The following is a 17,988-nucleotide window of genomic DNA, read 5'->3' on the forward strand; positions in this document are numbered from 1 at the left end:
CACCATACAGTACACTAATGTTTCTACTCACCAACACAAGTTCCATTTTCTGCTTTGGTCATTCCATTTGGGCACAGATCGATGCACTTATAGCCACCACGGGTGTTTTTGCAAAGTTGATCAGGCCTGCATACATTCTGCCTGCATTCATTTACATCTTATTAAAAAAAAAAAAAAAAAAAAAGCAAGAATGGAAATGAACATAGTTCCTTATGTTCAATTCCTAAAGAGCAGAATAATCCAGGTGTAATTATGCTGTGTACATACATTTGAATGCATTTCACGTACATTCATTGGTCAGCCCACTTCCCACTCTAGATTTTAGTAGTACTTCACAAACAAATTCAAAAATACATCCTGGTATCATTTGTAGTAGGAGTTTCATTCATAAGGTTTCAGGTAAGATTGCATATAGTAACAAATACATATTGAACTATTTCCTTTATAAAGAGAGAATGAAAATTCAAAATTGATTCATACCCATGCATTTTCTGCCCTTTAGCTGGAATCCTGGATCACAGCCACACTGGAAACTTCCTATAGTATTGAAGCAACGGTGGTGACAGGAGTTGGGTTCTTGACACTCATTAATATCTGTTGGACAAAACAGACTATCAATGTCATAGCTGTGAATCACCTTGCCATCATTTAGATGAATGGTGTTTTGGTTTAGACAACATTTTGGGCTCTGTTTTGAACTCTATTTATTACACTACTGACATACGTTTGAAAGTGTATACTTTTCTCACTTCTTCATAGAAGAAAATGCAAATGGGACACAAAAGCAAGATTTTAATTTATTTCTAAAGATGGAAAAAGCAAAAGGTTTTTAAAAAAATCTTGCTAGGATAATATTGAAGATTTATAGACACCTTAGTTGCAGATGTATCTTTTTAAAAGTTACTTTTTTATTTTGTGTGAAAGACATTTTCAGTTCATGAAAGCTAACACCAACAACCAAAAGGTAACTCCAAACCTTGGCAGCTAAATCCATCAGCTGTCCTTCTAAAACCATTCCCACATCTAACTACGCAACGGTATGAACCAATGACGTTTTCGCAGTCTTGGCCACCATGGCAGGTATGTCCACCTAATGCACACTCATCAATATCTGTAATTAAAAAGAAGCTGTAAACTTCACCATGGCAAAATGACACAGACTAAGTAGCATTGAACATGATGGATTATGAAATACTTTATTGCAAACATCCTCAGAATAATTAGAACACATTTTGTACAATGACAAAACTGCCCAGCCTGAACAAAGCATTTACCCAGCGATTTATTTGCCATGGGACTTTTTCTGTCAATAACATCACTCATCTTACCTTGGCATGTTCTACCATCTGCGGAGATGGTGAGGCCTTTTGGACAGGAGCAGTGGTAAGTTCCTATGGCATTATGACAGGTATGGGAACAAGGATTTCGCACAACACATTCATCTTCATCTGGAAGAAGGAAATATTAGAAAAAACAGTCAGACTTTACAGGACTTGAGAAACTACGCCAAAATAACCTTCATAGGAGGTATGTGTCTGGTACAGATCCCAGGTCAAGACTAATCTAGCAATTGAGCTGCTTCACAGAACCAGTTCAGCAATGCATGCTCCTTCCTTCCCATCCCCATTCTGTTCCCATGGTAAAGAGCATCTGCCTTGCTCTCTGTGTCACTCAGAACACCCCTTCACGGAGCTCCCAGATCACATCAACAAATCTCATGAACGCCAGTCTCTGCTTGTTTGGCCCTGCTCAGCTAAAGCAAAAGGCCACTGTGGTCAGCAGAACTACACCAGGTGACCACGTGCAGTCATCCTTGGAGTGCTTTAGGAAAGTGAGCAGAGGCAATTAGCAAGGCACAAACCGGAGCATAAAAATGCTGTGACTGAAGTTCTAGTTAAAATCTTAGTAATAACCCCCCCTGAAGCCTCCTTTACATGTTACTGGTGCAAAATGTCCACTGCTACACATTGAGAAGACTAGAATTTGCATATAGTACATTCTCTATGTCTAATTTAAGATCCTGCTCTTTACTGCTACCAAACCTACACTAAGGTCCCAGAAATCTTGCTTGTGTTAGATCTGCAGGCCTGGGCCACTATTGCAGTAATGAATGTTTGATACAATCTATTACAGGTAATCTCTATACAGCAGAAAAGATGGAGTTCAGTGTTATTCTTAGCATTCCCACATAGACTTGCAAAGATTATTACATTTTTTGTATTAAAATTTTAGAACTCACTGTTTTACAGAAAATCTGCAGGTGGAAAACTTTTAAGCAGCTTTATTATTTTCAGCTTTCCTGGTTTTAAATTTTTCTGATGCCATAGCATTTTGTTTTTAATTTCCTTAATTTTTAAACTTTCCAGGGGCAATGAAGTAAGTCCACAAAAGTATATCAAATGATTGTTTCCTAAAACAAACATGACTCAGTTATCTAGAGGAGACAGCTAAAATGCTTGTGAGTTTCTTTTCACACTCACTCCCCAGGCAACAGTTGTTTTTTTTTTAAGTGGGCTGTTGTCTAGATTGGCAACCCTCATCCTTCCTCCCCACAGATCATGTAAGTGTTTCGCTGCCTTGCAGGCTCAGCAGATAGCATAGTTCAGCATCCCCAGCTCACATCTGAAGAAAGGCTGCCTGGGCACTACTTCTGTTCTAGATGAATACAGAAGTGAAGTTCTCACCCACCTCTGGATCCACACCCTGTAATCAACAGTAATTTTTACTTTTTGAAGTATGTACTGCATGCTTTGAAACTGCAAATAAGTTGCTGGTAGTTGATTACATATTACATTTGTTACATCATTACCTGTACAGTAAGGCCCGATTGAGTCCAAACCAAACCCAGCAGGACACTGATTGCTGCGATCTCCTACATGGTAAAGGAATCACATTACTTGTGGATGAAAAGTAAGGATGAAAACTACGATGCTAGTAAATGCTAGTAAAATAGGATATTATTTTTCCATTGCTTTATTTCTGTGAAAGAATTGAACAATACCTTTTGCAATGGAAGCATGGATTTTAAAAGCCACAGTTTCTTCCTGGGGGTTGTATTCTGCCGTGATAGAGGAAGCATGGAGTGTTTCCACCAAGAAAGGCATTTTTCCTTTCGTATAATCATAGGTAATAGTGTGGTTCCATGTATAGGGAACACTAACTCCATCTATAGTGAAGAGACGAGTAGAATGGGCATACAGCTGCCCAGGGCCGGTTTGAATATAGTCCTCTGTGTAATCCTGAAATAGCAAACATCAGCCACTGAGCACAATTAACACCACTGGGGTCTTCATGTTTAAAGATTAAAACAAACAAACAAAAATAAAGCAAACACTTTTTCAGAATGTACTAGATGAACAAATTGTATTTCACATAATACGTCTTTACTCTTAATTTGTCTGTTGAATCTTAACAGCCTCTGTATGTTTCTTTTAATAAGAAATAGGATGATGGTCCTGATAATTGGGACTACTATTCTACAAAAAACAAACCTGGCCATATTGTTCAATAACAATATTTTGAGGCCTAAATATTTTTAATCTTCTAAATCAGATTCTGACAACATGTACTAAATAAACAGTCAGTAGAGAAGAATTATGCTACTGAAAAGGGGTATAAATATTGAGGATGCTTCTTATGGAAATGTAACAAAATACTGAGAATTTCATAAATATGTATTGCATTGTAGAATTAATATATGTTTGTACAGGTTACCTACCACCAACTAAGTATCACCTATGTAAAAACAACTTTAAAAAATGCTTTTTCTTCCAGAGTAAAATCAGTTATCAAGCACATGATTCTAACCCAAAATTTTAATACCATGAATCATATTAAGTAAAATGTTTTTCATGGCTTACACTAAACCCAAAAGGTAGAAAAAAAATTCCTTTGAACTTCATCATTCTATTAAGTGTACAGGGCCAGTAACAGAAGCTTGTTTTCTTACTACTAGCATATCCTGGAAAAAACAGACAGATTATAACTTCTTACCATAATGTCATGCAAACCACCCTCTCTAATCATTCTTGAAGAAGTTTGAGAGATTTCATTCTTTGGAAAGGAAAACTCTGGAAAATGTTTCAGAGGCATTGTGTAACGGGACTGTTTGCCATATTAGATACATGCACAAGACCAAATTTTGATGTTATGGCAGAGAAAGGAGCATATCATTAACAGTATCATGACAGCATGCATGACACGAATACGTAAAATGGCCTGTGATGTAATCTGATTTGGAATCTGTTAATGCTGTCATTGCAATTTTCTCAGCCAAAGAAATGTTTCTCTGCCAGACTATGTATAATTGTAGCTGCAAACAAATCATCAGTAACATTCCAAAGTTTTTTTGCAGGGTGCCGTGGCATAGAAAAACTGATGAAAAGCTGTAAAATTGGAGAGCATTAAGACACGCTTCATAGCTCTATTAAAAGCCACACATGCCTCTCTGCAGTATCTAGCCCTGAAGACACTACAGTGTTCCCTTCTAACATCTCAGAATTTTGAGTGACCATTACTACCTTTCTGACAGCATCTTTTAGTTTTCAAAGGCAGTGTTAACATCTGTCAGTTAAACCAGGCATGAAATAAGTTACATACAGTAAAACATTTTTCAGGACTTAATGTCTAGCACTTTAATATAGACAGGTGAGGAAATATGGAAATATGTATCAATTAGAGAGGAGAGGGTGGCATCTGAGGGCAGCTTTACCTTCACATTAACATCGGCTAATGACTGGAGCTGCAGAACATGGCCACTCACAACGACATCCAGCATTAAGGCTCCATCTGAATCTAAGCCTCGGGCAATATGAGTCATTCGCAGAATCTCTCCTATGAATTTTAAGAGCATGCTGATTTATAAAACATCCTAACTAGGGACTCCTGTAAGCCACACAGTATCTGAACCAGATCCCTTGACCACTTATTTTACACTAGTATTTTTATAAGGCATACCATACCTATAATATAAACATTACATGTTCCAAATTAAAGCTCTAAGGGCTATATTTAAGCCATAGATACTCAGAAAACAGTGTCATGAGCACAAGACAAAATTCAGCAATGATGAGGTGGTATTTTTAAAGGAATGTGGTATCTATTAAGCTTATTGGAAAGAGATGGTGTATCACAGGTAGCTAACCAGTTGCAAACTCCACTTGAGTTTCTCTCTTGAAGACCGCATCGGTGAGTGTAAACCCATTCATTGCTTCTCCAATTTCTTTTGCAGTTGTCCAATAAACTGGGCTCAGAATAGAAACAAGCTTTCTAATGGCTGGACCTGAAAAAAATCCAATATAACATGTGAGGTTTTTTTCCTAACTGTGTATGTTCCACATCAGTAGGTGCTGAAAGAAGACAAGCGCCTGAATCTAACATATAGCCTTAAGATTTAAACCACAAAAATAAGAGGAAACATTTTACAAATATTAATATACTGGAGATAAATAGTGAAGATTCCCTTTTCCCCACTCTGTCTATGAAAAGTTTAGGTCAGGTTCTCCAGTGACATTATGGAAATGAAGTAGTGAAAACTAACATTGCACAGAATTCAATCTAGTTCAAGAAAAAAAGAAAAAAAAAGTAGCAAAAAGCCTACCAAGGCTCTGAGGGATGTTGGTAATCTTTGCTTGTATTACTCTGTTTTCAGAGTCAAGGCTGTCTGTTACTGTGGCATTCAGGAAAGCAATTCCAAATTCAATGTTGTTTATGTTTCCAATGATACTGCCTTTGGCATGAGAAGGCCCACCTGTGCAGGGGAGGGAAGGGAGGAAGGGAAAAAAAGTACCATACGAAAACTCAGTCGTCTGATATTTTGGGGGGAGAGAAAATCCAGAAATATGGCCTATCATGTTAAGAAATAAAGGTATTTCTGCATATGTTATTACTACAATAATTGCAACAGTAAAGTTTACAACCTGCAAATAAGAGGATGCTGTTTATATATGGTCTAAGATATACTCACAATAACATAGTAATCACCTTATACAGTCACCTCTGTCAGAAAAGCAGCTATGCTTTAAGAGCATACTGTAGTGCTACATAACAAGTTACAACAACAGAGTTATCCACCTACAGTTGCAGGGAACATGTAAACCAAAAAAATGTACCAGTTAGATGAGGAGAACCACAGGCCTTCATGACATTCTCACTCTGTATTGCTGTAAATTAACTCACCTGGACATGCTTGGACATTGCACCTGGAGATCTGAGAGGAGTCTCCAGGACAAGGACGTCCACGATTTAATGGGGCTGGATTGCTGCACAGCCGTACTCGGGTCTGCTCTCCTCCTCCACATGAAGCAGAGCATTGGCTCCATGTTTGCCACTGACCCCAGTTTCCATCCACTTGAAGAAAGAAAGAAGGAGGAAAATAACATCTCAATTAAAATATTTTAGACTGCATCAGTCATGCTTTTGTGTCAATCCTTCTTGGTGGAAACAATGTGATAAAGAAAAGATAGCTAAAAGGATGATAGAAAGACCTTAATGGGTAGAGGTGAACAGTGAACACTTCTTTCTTCAAGAAACACACCACCTTCAAAATTTTGTTTGTATATTGGCTATACTGGAAATGAGGAGACTCCTCCAGAAAGTGCTTCCTGTACAATGGTTGGGGATTTGGCAAGAGCTGGGCAAAATTCTTCCCCGTGTCATGTCGAATAGCTACTTCTTCATGGCTGGCCAGGAAAGTTTTGAACAGTGTGAACTATGCAAGTCCCTCTGCACAGCCCTGTACAACCGCACCAAGGGCAGTGTGTCAAGAGGCCCACAGTGCACAGAATTATCTCAGGCTGCCTCTGGGTGTGCCTATGCATCATGCTCTGCGGGGTGAAGATAATCATAACCAACGTAATCAACTGCTGCCTAACTTCTGTGAGCTGCCCTGTCCAAGAGCGTCTGTAGAGATTCCTTTTGCCAGTCTCTCTGCATCTGTCCTGAGAATATCAAGCTACACAGAAACTGATTTCAAAACTAAGAAGCAGTGTTGAATATATGCAGATCCATCAGAAACCAGTTTGTGAATATTGACAGTGGTTCTTTACAATCTCCTATCATCCTTTGTGGTAGTCTTAGTAGAGAAGCAACCAATCTGTTCAGAGCTCTGGGTGCTTTTCCTCCTAAAAATAAGTTATCTGAAATTGCATGAGGATAAAATTGATGGAAGATTACAAGAAACCAAACAAACCATATATTTTGCAAATAAAGAACACATGTAAGAGCTCAATTAGATTTGGCTCAAATTATATGGAGGGGGAGTCTCCATTGCCTCCTCTTGGTAGCATGGCCTCAATCACAACAGATGTAACTATAAGAATGTGGCTGTATACAATGTGAACAGAGTATCTGGAAACACCTTATCAGAGCTGACAGTTGCCCAAAACTGACAATGGTAAGGAGAAGGTAACAATGAAAAGTTTGCCTAACACAGCCATTGGCCAAATTAAGCAATAACTGGGGAAATACTAGGAGACTTTCTAATAAAGGGGGAAACGGTTTGAAAAGTGATATTAGGTTTACATGGCAAGGGGTTGGTAGCAGGGGGGGCTGCAGGGGTGTCCTCTGTGAGCAGAGCCCGACAGCTGCCACATGTCAGATCAGAGCCAGCTCCAGACGGCTCCAAAGGGACCCACTGCTGGCCAGAGCTGAGCCAGGAGGGCCTCTGAGAGAGCAGAGTTAAGAAAGGGAAGAAATTGCAGCTGGCAGAGAAGAGTGAGAAAAGGAGAGAGAATGAATCCCACAGACACCGAGGTCAGTGCAGGAGATGCTCCAAGTACCAGAAGAGAAGTTCCCCCGCAGCCCATGGAGTCCCATGGTAAGGCAAGCTGTCTTCCTGCTGCCCATGGTGTACAATGTCAGACCAGATCTCCACACTGTAGCCTGTGGAGGAGCAGGTGGATCTAGCCTGCAGCCCATGGAGAGCCCCCACAGGAGTAGGTCCCAGGTTGGCGCTGCAGCCCGTGGAGAGAAGCCCACGCAGCAGCAGGTGGATCTGGGGGGAGCTGCTGCCCTGGGGGAGGCCTGTGATGGAGCCAATTGCTGCTAAAGGATGGACCACTTGGTACAGACCAATATGGGAGCAGTTCTCAAACTGCACTCTGTGGGAAGCCCACACAGGATCATATCAGGAAGGATGGCATCCTGTGGGAGGGGCTCCATGCTGGAGCATGGGAAGGGAGTGACCCTGAAAGAGAGGCAGATAAGAAAGCAACATGGACTGATGCAGCCCCTGTTCCACTGCACGGCTCAGGGGGAGGAGGTAAAAGAGGGAGGATGGGAGAAGGTGGTTTTAGTTTGCTTTTAGTTCTCACTGCCCTACTTTGATATTAATTGGCAATAAATTAATCTTCCCTACACTGAGTCTGTTTTGCCCATACCACTATTGATGAGTGATCTCCCTGTCCTTATCCCATGAGCTTTTTTTTTTTTTTTTTTTTTTTTTTTTTTACATCATATATGTATTTTCTCATTCTGTCGTTCTGAGATGGGAGACTGAGATAGCAGTGTGGTGATACTTAGCTACTTACTGGTGTTAAACCAGCACACAAGTAAAGAAGCAGCATGAAAATCTGTGACTGGGGGGAGAAACCTGAATACAAGGAAGGTAAACAATCAAGTCAAACTGACCCTGCCAGAAGTTGTCCCATCAACACTGCAACCTCCATCAAGACCTGATGGAGCACTGTCCCCCTCACACACCATGAGCAGCTGGGATCCAAGATAGAAGAGCTGACGGTATGGGGTGCAAGAAGCAGAGATCCACAGCCCATGAGTATAAATGTGTCCTTGGTAGGGGCTTTGTCACCAATGTGTGGGTCAGCAGGGTGTCAAAAGTGGCACGGGTACACAAAAAGATGCTGCACCTCCCACAAAAGACAAGTGTGTAAAGGAGTGTGCACAGAGCAGGGGTTTAATAATTTCTTATTATATCAGGAATACTAATAATTTAATAACAATGCTTTTCTGGGATGAATTATGGAAGGATGTTTAGAACTTTGTAGGTGTTTAGTAAGTCTCTAGCATCATGGTTTATCTCAAATATTGCTGATATGGATTTTGAATGCATTAAGTTCACTGACTGCCCTTTGGTTTTGTGTTGTTAATACTGCTTTTATCATGACTTGATTTAAACCACGAGCTTAGCATTCTTCCTTGCTCCTGGAATACATTATAAAATTTTGCTGGGAGCCTCATAAACTGTATTTACTGTAAAACAAAAGTAGAATTTCTAGGTGTAGGAGTGATTTTCATATACTATTTCCTGTTTAGAATTATTCCACCTCATTTTGGTAAAACCTAACATGTGAAAGGGGAAAGCATGGTAACGTGACAGTCATGTAAAGAAGAAAAAAAAAGGTGAGAGTAGATTATTAGGCTGTATGAAAATGTAAATTACAAGAATGTTCTACATTCCTCTCACAACATGAAAATACTGCATACATTATGTGACCTGCAGTATTCCAGAGGAAGCTGTGTTTAATTTCTCTGTTAGGTTGAGGACTCACCAGGGCACAGTTCAGTGCTGCATCTCTGTATTTGCATATCAGCCCCTGCACATGCCCTTCCACCACTGACAGGGCGAGGATTGTCACAGGTCCGGTATCGCCTCATCTGCCCTCCGTTGCACGTGCGACTACAAGTTCCCCAGCTATTCCATGGGCCCCAGTTGCCATGAACTGTGAAAATAAATGTTAGATTTTTATCTGCCTTCTCCTTAATAACAGATACTAAAAACAGACACTCAAGCTAGGAAAATATTCCTATTGGACAGTAATTTTTAAATACTTTTTTCCTAAAATAAAAAACAAAATAATCGACTGACAGATTTATGAAAGTTAAGCATTCGTCCAGCATTCAGTGATTTCTCAGTGTGTATTAACCAGCTTTGGAACATTGTAGCTCATTAACCGAGTAATATAGAAAAGCATGAAGCAGATATTGTTAACAAAGGGAATCACTTAATTATGGTGTGAGATCCCGAGAGATTTGATTTGCAGTATTTTGTGACTGGACAGTTGTAACTTTACAGAAGTGCACAACCAGGCCATCTTGATGGTTGGACTTGATGATCTTGAAGCTCTTTCTCTCTCTAGATGTTTTGTGACTTCTCATAGTCTGGCAGGAGCTTATGCACCAGCTGCCACCGCTTTGTGTTCCTACCAGCTGGTGTTTAAAATGCCACAGTTTTGCTGATGCAGAGATCTAGTACCACTTACCTGTGTTCAGATCCTCTTATTTTTCTGTGCACATGGAAAGGGAGTACAAACGAGTGTGTAATTTGTAGAGGACTTCTGTCCTCTTATCCATCCCTACAAACCCAGTAGGTGGATAAGCAGCTTAACCTGAAGCACTTACTGGGACAAGGATCACTGTTGCAAAAATCAATCTGTATGTCGGATCCTTCACATTTGTGACCCCCAAACTGTGGGGCTGGGTCTGAGCAGTGCCGTGTTCTCTGCCTGCTGCCTCCTCCACAAGATACAGTGCAGGCACTCCAGCTGCTCCACGTGGCCCACTTCCCGTCCACTGGTTAGAAAGGCAAAGCATGGTACAGTTACAGTCACTGATGTTAGAAACAACAAAGTCAGGGTTACACCAAGGTAAAGCTTACTGTAGGATGTTATTGACAGTCTCTATAGAGTATCTCAGCTATGTAGGGATTTATACATAGGGATTTCCAGGAGTGAAGGTTGGTGAAAAGCACATGTCTTTTAGATAAGCTGTGAGCCTGACTAGATCCACAGTGAGGGATCACTGAGTCCTTGGGCTCAGTCACTCTCCTATTTTTAGGTATCAACGTATAAAGTGATGCCCAAAATTACTGCACTCATGGTACTCGTGCCATCCTAAAAATCTAGTTTTTAGTTGTGTCCTCCCTGGTTGCAGCTGCACTGTCTGAAGATGTGACCATTACCATCATCTCCCTGCTCCTTCTTAGCCACGCTTACTGCTTCCTTTGACTTACAGGCTCATCTGTTTATGTGAGTTATTGTTAAATTATCTCACATGAGCAGGTCTAAGCATTTGAATAGTAGGGGCTTTGCTCTCCCACCACATCGTGGCACAAACTGTTATGCATACAACCATGTGAACACTTGAGCTGGTAGCTGAGAAGAGGCAGGTTCATCACAAATCAGCTGGAGCAATAGCATCCTCTGCAGAGGTACCTCTATCCAGGTAAGTGTGCAACATCAAGCCCTCAGTTGCTCAGCTACTACACAAACAGTTCTCTCTTCTACTGCTTAATAGTTACAGGAGACACAGCTTAGGATCTGGCATGAGCAAAATGGAGTGTAAAGCCAGAGGAATCTAATCTGAACTGCTGCATATTCCACTTCATTAAATTTCCCTTCATTATCCCTGCACTCAGCCAAATACAAAGGTCATATTTCAAAAATGAGCTTTCCTATCCAGTCATTGAAATGTGGAAGAAAAGGATAAACGAGTAACAGACCCTAGGAAAATTTAAATTAAAAAACAAGCTTAGGAAACCTGTAATTTAATTGCCAAGGATTCAAAATGCTGCTTTTGCACAGTGGAAGAGTAAAGAAAGGGACTGGAGAAGAAATCCCATGTTAAGTCTCTAGAGGATTGTTGAAGATGGTGAGAGGGGGCCACTGAAAACAAAAGACTTCAGTGGAATTTTTTCTGGGATTTCATTTTTAGTACCGGAAAGCATTAGATTAAGTACAAATTAAGTAGAGTATGGAAACAAGAAGTTTGTCATGTTTCTCTTTGTATTTGATGTATCTTACCTGGGCAGCGTTTCTTGTTGCAAACCTGCATCTGTGCATCAGATCCCTCGCAGTATGATCCATCATGTGAAGGAGGAGGGTTATTGCAGAGCCTCAGTCGTGTCTGAGTACCTTTCCCACAAGTCTCACTGCAAGGACCCCATGGCAGCCAAGAACTCCACTCACCATCAACTGCAAAGGCAGTATAGCCATAAAACTGTTTAAACCATACAGCTACTTTACTTGAAATTATAGTTCCACAGCCTAAGGCAAAAAGAAAAGAAAAAGGGGAAAAAAAAAAACAAACAAAAAAACACAATAACAACAAAAAACACCGCTACCTTCTTTAATATCAATAAATGAAATACTCTGAATAAGCACTTTAAAAAAAAAAAAAAAAAAAACAACACAAAACTTCACCTTGAGCAACAGCTGAAACAGATAAGAAGTTTCCAAAGGAGAGATTTTTTCCTTTTTGTTTCCTGAATCACTTCACCTGATTACAATCTTTAAACAACAGAACTGAATGCTTGATCAAGTCTGGTGTTTTCATAAATTACCCGGATCTGAATGTTATGTACTAGCTAGGCTGAAGGTCTCAGTAGGAGAAGGGGGCATGCCAGCTAAAAGCTGGCACACCAGCTTCAGGGGCTACTAGTAAGCAGGAGCCAGAACTGACTTTGTTGCCAGGATCCAGAGAAATCAATCTCAGGCGGTGGATGAACGTTTGGCTTTGCGGTGAGACGAACATCAGGGGAAAAGGGAAAAATCAATATCATAAAAAATGTACAGAAGGAAACATGCCAGTGGTTACAGGCTATGAATAAACTACATCCTGTCAAACTGAGTAGGTAGTACCAAGGCAGAAAGGAAACCTTAACATTCCGTTAGTGAGGAGAAAGACATATGGCTGAAAATTTAAAAAGCAGAGAAAAAATACTGATAATATCTTAAAGTATTAATTAGCATGCTTTACATGGTCTTTTTATCTTTTTTTTTTTTTCAATTTTAATAGGCTTTGCAGAATAGGTTTAAAGTAGCAAGTTTTACTCTGTGATCGTGTGTAATAAATACTGAAAAACATAAAAATACAGAATTTTATACAGCATTTTAATTGGGTATGGGAAAAAAAAAAAAAGAGTGCTGAAATTTCTCCTTGTGTTTAGTTTTATGATTTCTATTTCCAAGAAGTGCTCCCATTCAATACATTGCAAATAATGTTAAAACAAACTAAAAAAAAAAAAAGGGCATTTAATTCTTTTATAAGCTGATCACTTGAAACAAATTGAAAGAATTTAGGTTTTCAGAAAAACAAGAAATCTACAGAGAAAGTGTCTTAAGCAGCTAATTCTTAACCAGTTTTCCCTTACCTGGGCAAGGCCTAATATTACACATGACTGAATCCACAGCGCTACCATCACATGGCTTCCCACCGTGCTGAGCTGATGGATTGCTGCAGATTCTGGTTCTGGTCCTGTTACCTTGTCCACAGCTCTTTGAACACTCTTCCCAAAGCCCCCACTCTGACCAGTTGCCATCCACTAAGAAAGAGAAAACTCCAGCTTTATTATTTATTTATTTATTTATTTATTTATTTATTTTAAACAGTATATGCTGAAATTTACTTTCCACAAAAGTCAAGATGAATTACACCTTGTTAAAAAAAATCCAGCTGTCATGAAGATCCATGGTGATAATTGTTTATTACTAGGGCACTCAGCAGACAGCAAATGCATCAATTCATTAAAGAAATACCTGGACACAGCTTGTTGTGGCAGCTGCGTACATCTGTATCAGGCCCCTCGCACATCTTCCCACCATTTGCTGGAAGAGGGTTGTTGCACTGACGAATCCTCTCCTGAACACCTTGACCACATGTTACACTGCAAGGTTGCCATTCAAGCCATTCAGAAAATCCACCATGCACTGCAGTGGGAAAAATGATGCTCTGTTTGGAACATGTGCTTGTGGTAATAACTCTTAGATTGGCAGAGCAGAGAGAAATATACATTTGTGAAGCCATACTTGGAAACCCAACTCACCCAACTCACTTCGTATCTTCATTACTGCAGAAATATCTTTCTACAGGTTCAGAGAACACCTCAACTGCTCTGAAATAGTGTTCATGTTTCTAAATGCTTTTCTTTAGAGATATGATGAAGTAATGGCTTATGTTCTGATAATGGGATCAAGATCCTTTCATTATTATTTATGTCTCTCACTCCTTCACATTCATCTGTCTCACAAAGCTGGGTGAGGAGCATAATTACATGAAGGAGCAAAATTACATGAAGAACAAACCCACTGACATCTCAGACTAGATTTAACATGCACCTAATGCAATCTGCAATCACCTAATGCATATATGGAAGGGATAAAATAAAATCTTGCTCTTATACTGAGTTAATGCTGGAATCTAGCAGTTTGTCAGTCACAGTCCTATATTTTGTGCACCTACCCTGGACAATCAGTGGTACTCTGACAAGAACAGATCCCATTAGATTCCTTGCTACACACTCATATTCAGACGTATCTTCTTTCCGTGCTGCAACAATACGCAAGGAACCATTAGACAGGACAGTCACTCTCTCCTCACTCACAACTGGATGACCTTGACGGGACCATGTGATGGTTGGAGGAGGTTCTCCCTTTGCCTGGCAGTTCAGCATTGCTGTGGCACCAGCTTCAATAACAGTCCCTGCAGGTTCAATGGTGATGACTGGAGGACCTTGAAGAGAAGTAGCACACGGGTACATTTTTTCATTGGGATAAATAACAAAAGTCTGGTCAGAAAGAGGGCACAACAATGTAGTCTTTTTATTTTGACTACAATTATTATTTTGGTCTTCGGCTGTCAAATGGTAGGCTACACGCAAGTTAAATCAATGCTGATAGGCTGTTTTTAATGTGTAGCTGAGAGCCAAGGTTGGGACTGAGGCGTAACGGCCTGAGCATACAGTATTCCTATATTACTAAAATCTATTGTTTTTTATAAAACCTGCAGGAAGACGCTATTAATCATACCTGTTATATATTAAATTATGCATAATATATTAAAATTAAAATAGCTGTTATAAATAATATTAATTAATTATATTATTGTAATTAATTATAATTTAATAAATTTATAATTAAATAAATTATATTAACCACATTAATTATATTATTATTAATTATGAATATTTGATATTATAAATAATATTAAACTATGCATTATACCTATTATATATATGTTAAACCTACTATATATATATTAAACCTGTTATACATTAAATTATATATTAAATCTCACACTATTGTTGTATTAATCAGACGCTATTAATCATTATGATCTTCAGAGGTCCCTTCCAACCTCAGCCATTCTGTGATACCCTAAGACAACTGAGACAGAAGTAATACATCCATATGAGTTAAGGTTATAATAGAAAAAGGATGTTTAGAAACTACCACCAGTGAAAAAATAATTCTAAAATATTATTTCCACAATGCATAAAATATTGTCAGTGAAGGCTGGAATTCATCTCATATAACTTTCTCAATGTGAAAGTTAGTTCTACTTTAATTCTGTTGTATGGACTCTAAGTCAGTTATGAGAAATGGACCCCTTCAGAGGGTGATTCTTCCCTATCTAAGCTGGTTTCTAAGATAAATGGGCTAAATCATTCCCTGCATTCTTTCCTTCATTGACCTCAGTTACTAGCTTAACCACTAATGATGAAAGATGAGGTGAATCTTAACCTTAAGTGCAGTGAGGTGCCCAACCTCCAAAATTTCAACAGGAGCTGCATATACCTATCCAAAGGTAGATTACTGCTCCAATCTAGAAGTATTGGACTTTTCATTTTGAGTCTTACTCTGAAGTGTTAGTGTCAGACTGCGTTCCACCACACCAGCGTCATTGGTAGCCACGCACTTGTAGTCACCAGCATCTTCATTCTAAAGAGCAAATAGCAAGCAATCATATAACTCCTCAACATGTTTGTAAAGAAGGTTTCAGTTTATAGTGTAAGTGAATTTTCTGCAACATGGCATGCACTGGATCCTAAGAGGCACACTGTCAGATTTGACAGTATTCAAACATTTTGTTGTAATTAACAGCAATACTGTGAATTATTTTTACTGTGATTGTTCTATTTCTTACTACCTGGAATTTTTAAACTTTGAGGTATATATATATATTTTTCTCCTAAATCAACTCCAGGGAGCTGTTTTTAACCTTACTTCAAAATACAGGCATGAGTTTATGGTGGGGGGTGGGTGGGAAGGATCTTGTCATTCATATTAGGAATTTTGATGCTATGAGGTTTGCACTTGAAGAACACAATTGCTTTTTAGCTGACCTAACTGGGTAGAACTTGGGCTCTTTTAAGGTCCAAAGAAAAATTCCCATGTAATTGGGCATCACCAGGATTTCACATACCCAAGATTAGTGTGCAGATGCAGTCCTTCTTACAATTAAATAGAATGATGTCTCTCTGGATTTTTTGTCACGATAACTTGAGTGTATTCTAGCCTGAACTAAACCAACATTTGTTAAAGGTAAAAGCAAAACTGGATTAAATGCCTAGCCTCAGTCTTTCAAAATGACACGATCTAGAATGCCTTTATTAATTAACTGCAATGCACAAACACATTGTAACAGTCCAGTGACTCACCACAGTGCCATAAATAGCAAGAGAACCATTGTTAAGCTGTTGGATCCTGTTGCTGATCTGAACATCCACTCCTTTTTTGCTCCACTGGATGGTTGGAGGTGGATCTCCTCTGACTTCACAATTCAGCATAGCATTGCCACCCAAGGGCTCAGTTCGGATAGGATGGTAATCCCCTTTGAAGACTGGAGGCTCTGAAATTCCAAGTGATAGCAAACAAGTAGCAGAGTCAAAATAAAATGCCCTGAGTGGAAACATTCTTCCATGGCTTTAAGACATTCTGAAATGTGAATTTCAGCCTGTTTCTATTTTTTCCACTTAACCGTAGACAAGGTACCAAATAATATGAAGACATCTGCATAAAACTGTGACAGTGATCACAACTGCTGTTATTTATACATACCTTTGACATACACAAAACCAATAGCTTTGACTGAGCCAACTGTGTTTTCTGCTGTGCATATATATGTACCAGAGTCATCTTTAGATACTCTATCAATAACAAGTTCACTGTGTCCATTCACATCATCATACTGTGCTGAAAGGAGAACACACAGCACAAGATTACTTCAATGATTTTAAACATATATTTCTTACGATTTTTTGAATTACAGTGCTATTAAGCAGCACAATGGCATCATGCCGTTTAATTTCTGAGATGCCTCAGAAACACACAGAAAAGTCACAGCTACAACATTTGCCCACATGCATGTATTCATTTAAGTTGTCTCTTAATTTCATGCTTTGTGCATCTGTATTCTATGAACTGCTGAGGTTTTCTTCATATTTGAGAGAAATAGCTTTAGCTGTTGGATAAATGTCATCAGTTACTGAAAGTTTTTAATGTGTTACATTATTCACTGCAGAACAGGAACAATTTCTTCATTATCTTTCTTACAGCTGTGTCTCAGGCAATTTAATCATGTAATTGCAGAATACTGAAGATATTTCTCACACAACTGCTGCCTAACAAGTTTCTCTCTGTATTCTTTTTCTCTCTTATGCCAAACTAATTGCAGTGCTGTGTGGGGAAAAAATCTAGAGCAGAATGACCAGTAAGATCCAGTGTTTCCCACCTGGAATGATGTTATTGTTAAAGGTCCATGTTATTTTGGGTATAGGTATCCCAGTTGCTTTGCAAGTTAATCTGAGTTGTTCTCCTTTAGTCAAAGCTACATCTCCAGGCAGTTCACTAAAAGCTGGGAGTATCTGGACAATGAGAGTGACAGTATGTGTCTCTTCTCCAGCAGCATTGTTAGCAATACAGGTGTAATTGCCAGAATCTTCAGGCTGAAAAATCATATTAGGAAGATCTCAGTTTTGATATATCCTAAACAAAATTATCACATGTACTGACAAGAGAAGCTCAAAACAGCATTCAGTAGAATTGCTCATCTGTACTCCTGCTTCCTCTAAATTTGAAAGATGACCTATACTTGCTTTTGCCTTTTCTGAGAATTTATCACTACAAGTTTTTCAGACATTTTACTCTTCAGTTGAAAATGAAATATTTATGAGGACTTTGGAATATTAACAATGAGAAAACAAGCAAGCAAGCAAACAACAAAAAAATAATCCAGAAATGGGTGAAAATGAAGAGA

The 17,988-nt window shown here is 39.1% G+C and overlaps 1 protein-coding gene across 4 annotated transcripts in view; it reads right to left on the reverse strand.

The window, feature by feature from the left end:
• The window catches only part of HMCN1 (hemicentin 1), a 213,607-nt gene that overhangs the window by 10,749 nt on the left and 184,870 nt on the right, over positions 1-17,988 (reverse strand). For all 4 annotated transcript variants that reach the window (XM_084527348.1, XM_084527346.1, XM_084527347.1 and 1 more), the window contains exons 83-102: positions 17,464-17,677; positions 16,791-16,925; positions 16,391-16,581; positions 15,590-15,671; positions 14,194-14,463; positions 13,491-13,661; positions 13,106-13,276; positions 11,757-11,927; positions 10,357-10,527; positions 9,507-9,677; positions 6,178-6,348; positions 5,600-5,749; positions 5,144-5,281; positions 4,712-4,833; positions 3,002-3,239; positions 2,810-2,872; positions 1,329-1,448; positions 977-1,111; positions 481-594; positions 32-157 (exon numbers count right to left, since the gene is read on the reverse strand). In XM_084527348.1, the coding sequence (XP_084383474.1) occupies positions 32-157; positions 481-594; positions 977-1,111; positions 1,329-1,448; positions 2,810-2,872; positions 3,002-3,239; positions 4,712-4,833; positions 5,144-5,281; positions 5,600-5,749; positions 6,178-6,348; positions 9,507-9,677; positions 10,357-10,527; positions 11,757-11,927; positions 13,106-13,276; positions 13,491-13,661; positions 14,194-14,463; positions 15,590-15,671; positions 16,391-16,581; positions 16,791-16,925; positions 17,464-17,677 (3,124 nt within the window). The remainder of the gene's footprint in view (positions 1-31; positions 158-480; positions 595-976; positions 1,112-1,328; positions 1,449-2,809; positions 2,873-3,001; positions 3,240-4,711; positions 4,834-5,143; positions 5,282-5,599; positions 5,750-6,177; positions 6,349-9,506; positions 9,678-10,356; positions 10,528-11,756; positions 11,928-13,105; positions 13,277-13,490; positions 13,662-14,193; positions 14,464-15,589; positions 15,672-16,390; positions 16,582-16,790; positions 16,926-17,463; positions 17,678-17,988) is intronic.

Source organism: Aythya ferina (genome assembly GCF_964211825.1).
Source record: "Aythya ferina genome assembly, chromosome: 8".
Taxonomy (NCBI): Eukaryota; Metazoa; Chordata; class Aves; order Anseriformes; family Anatidae; genus Aythya; species Aythya ferina.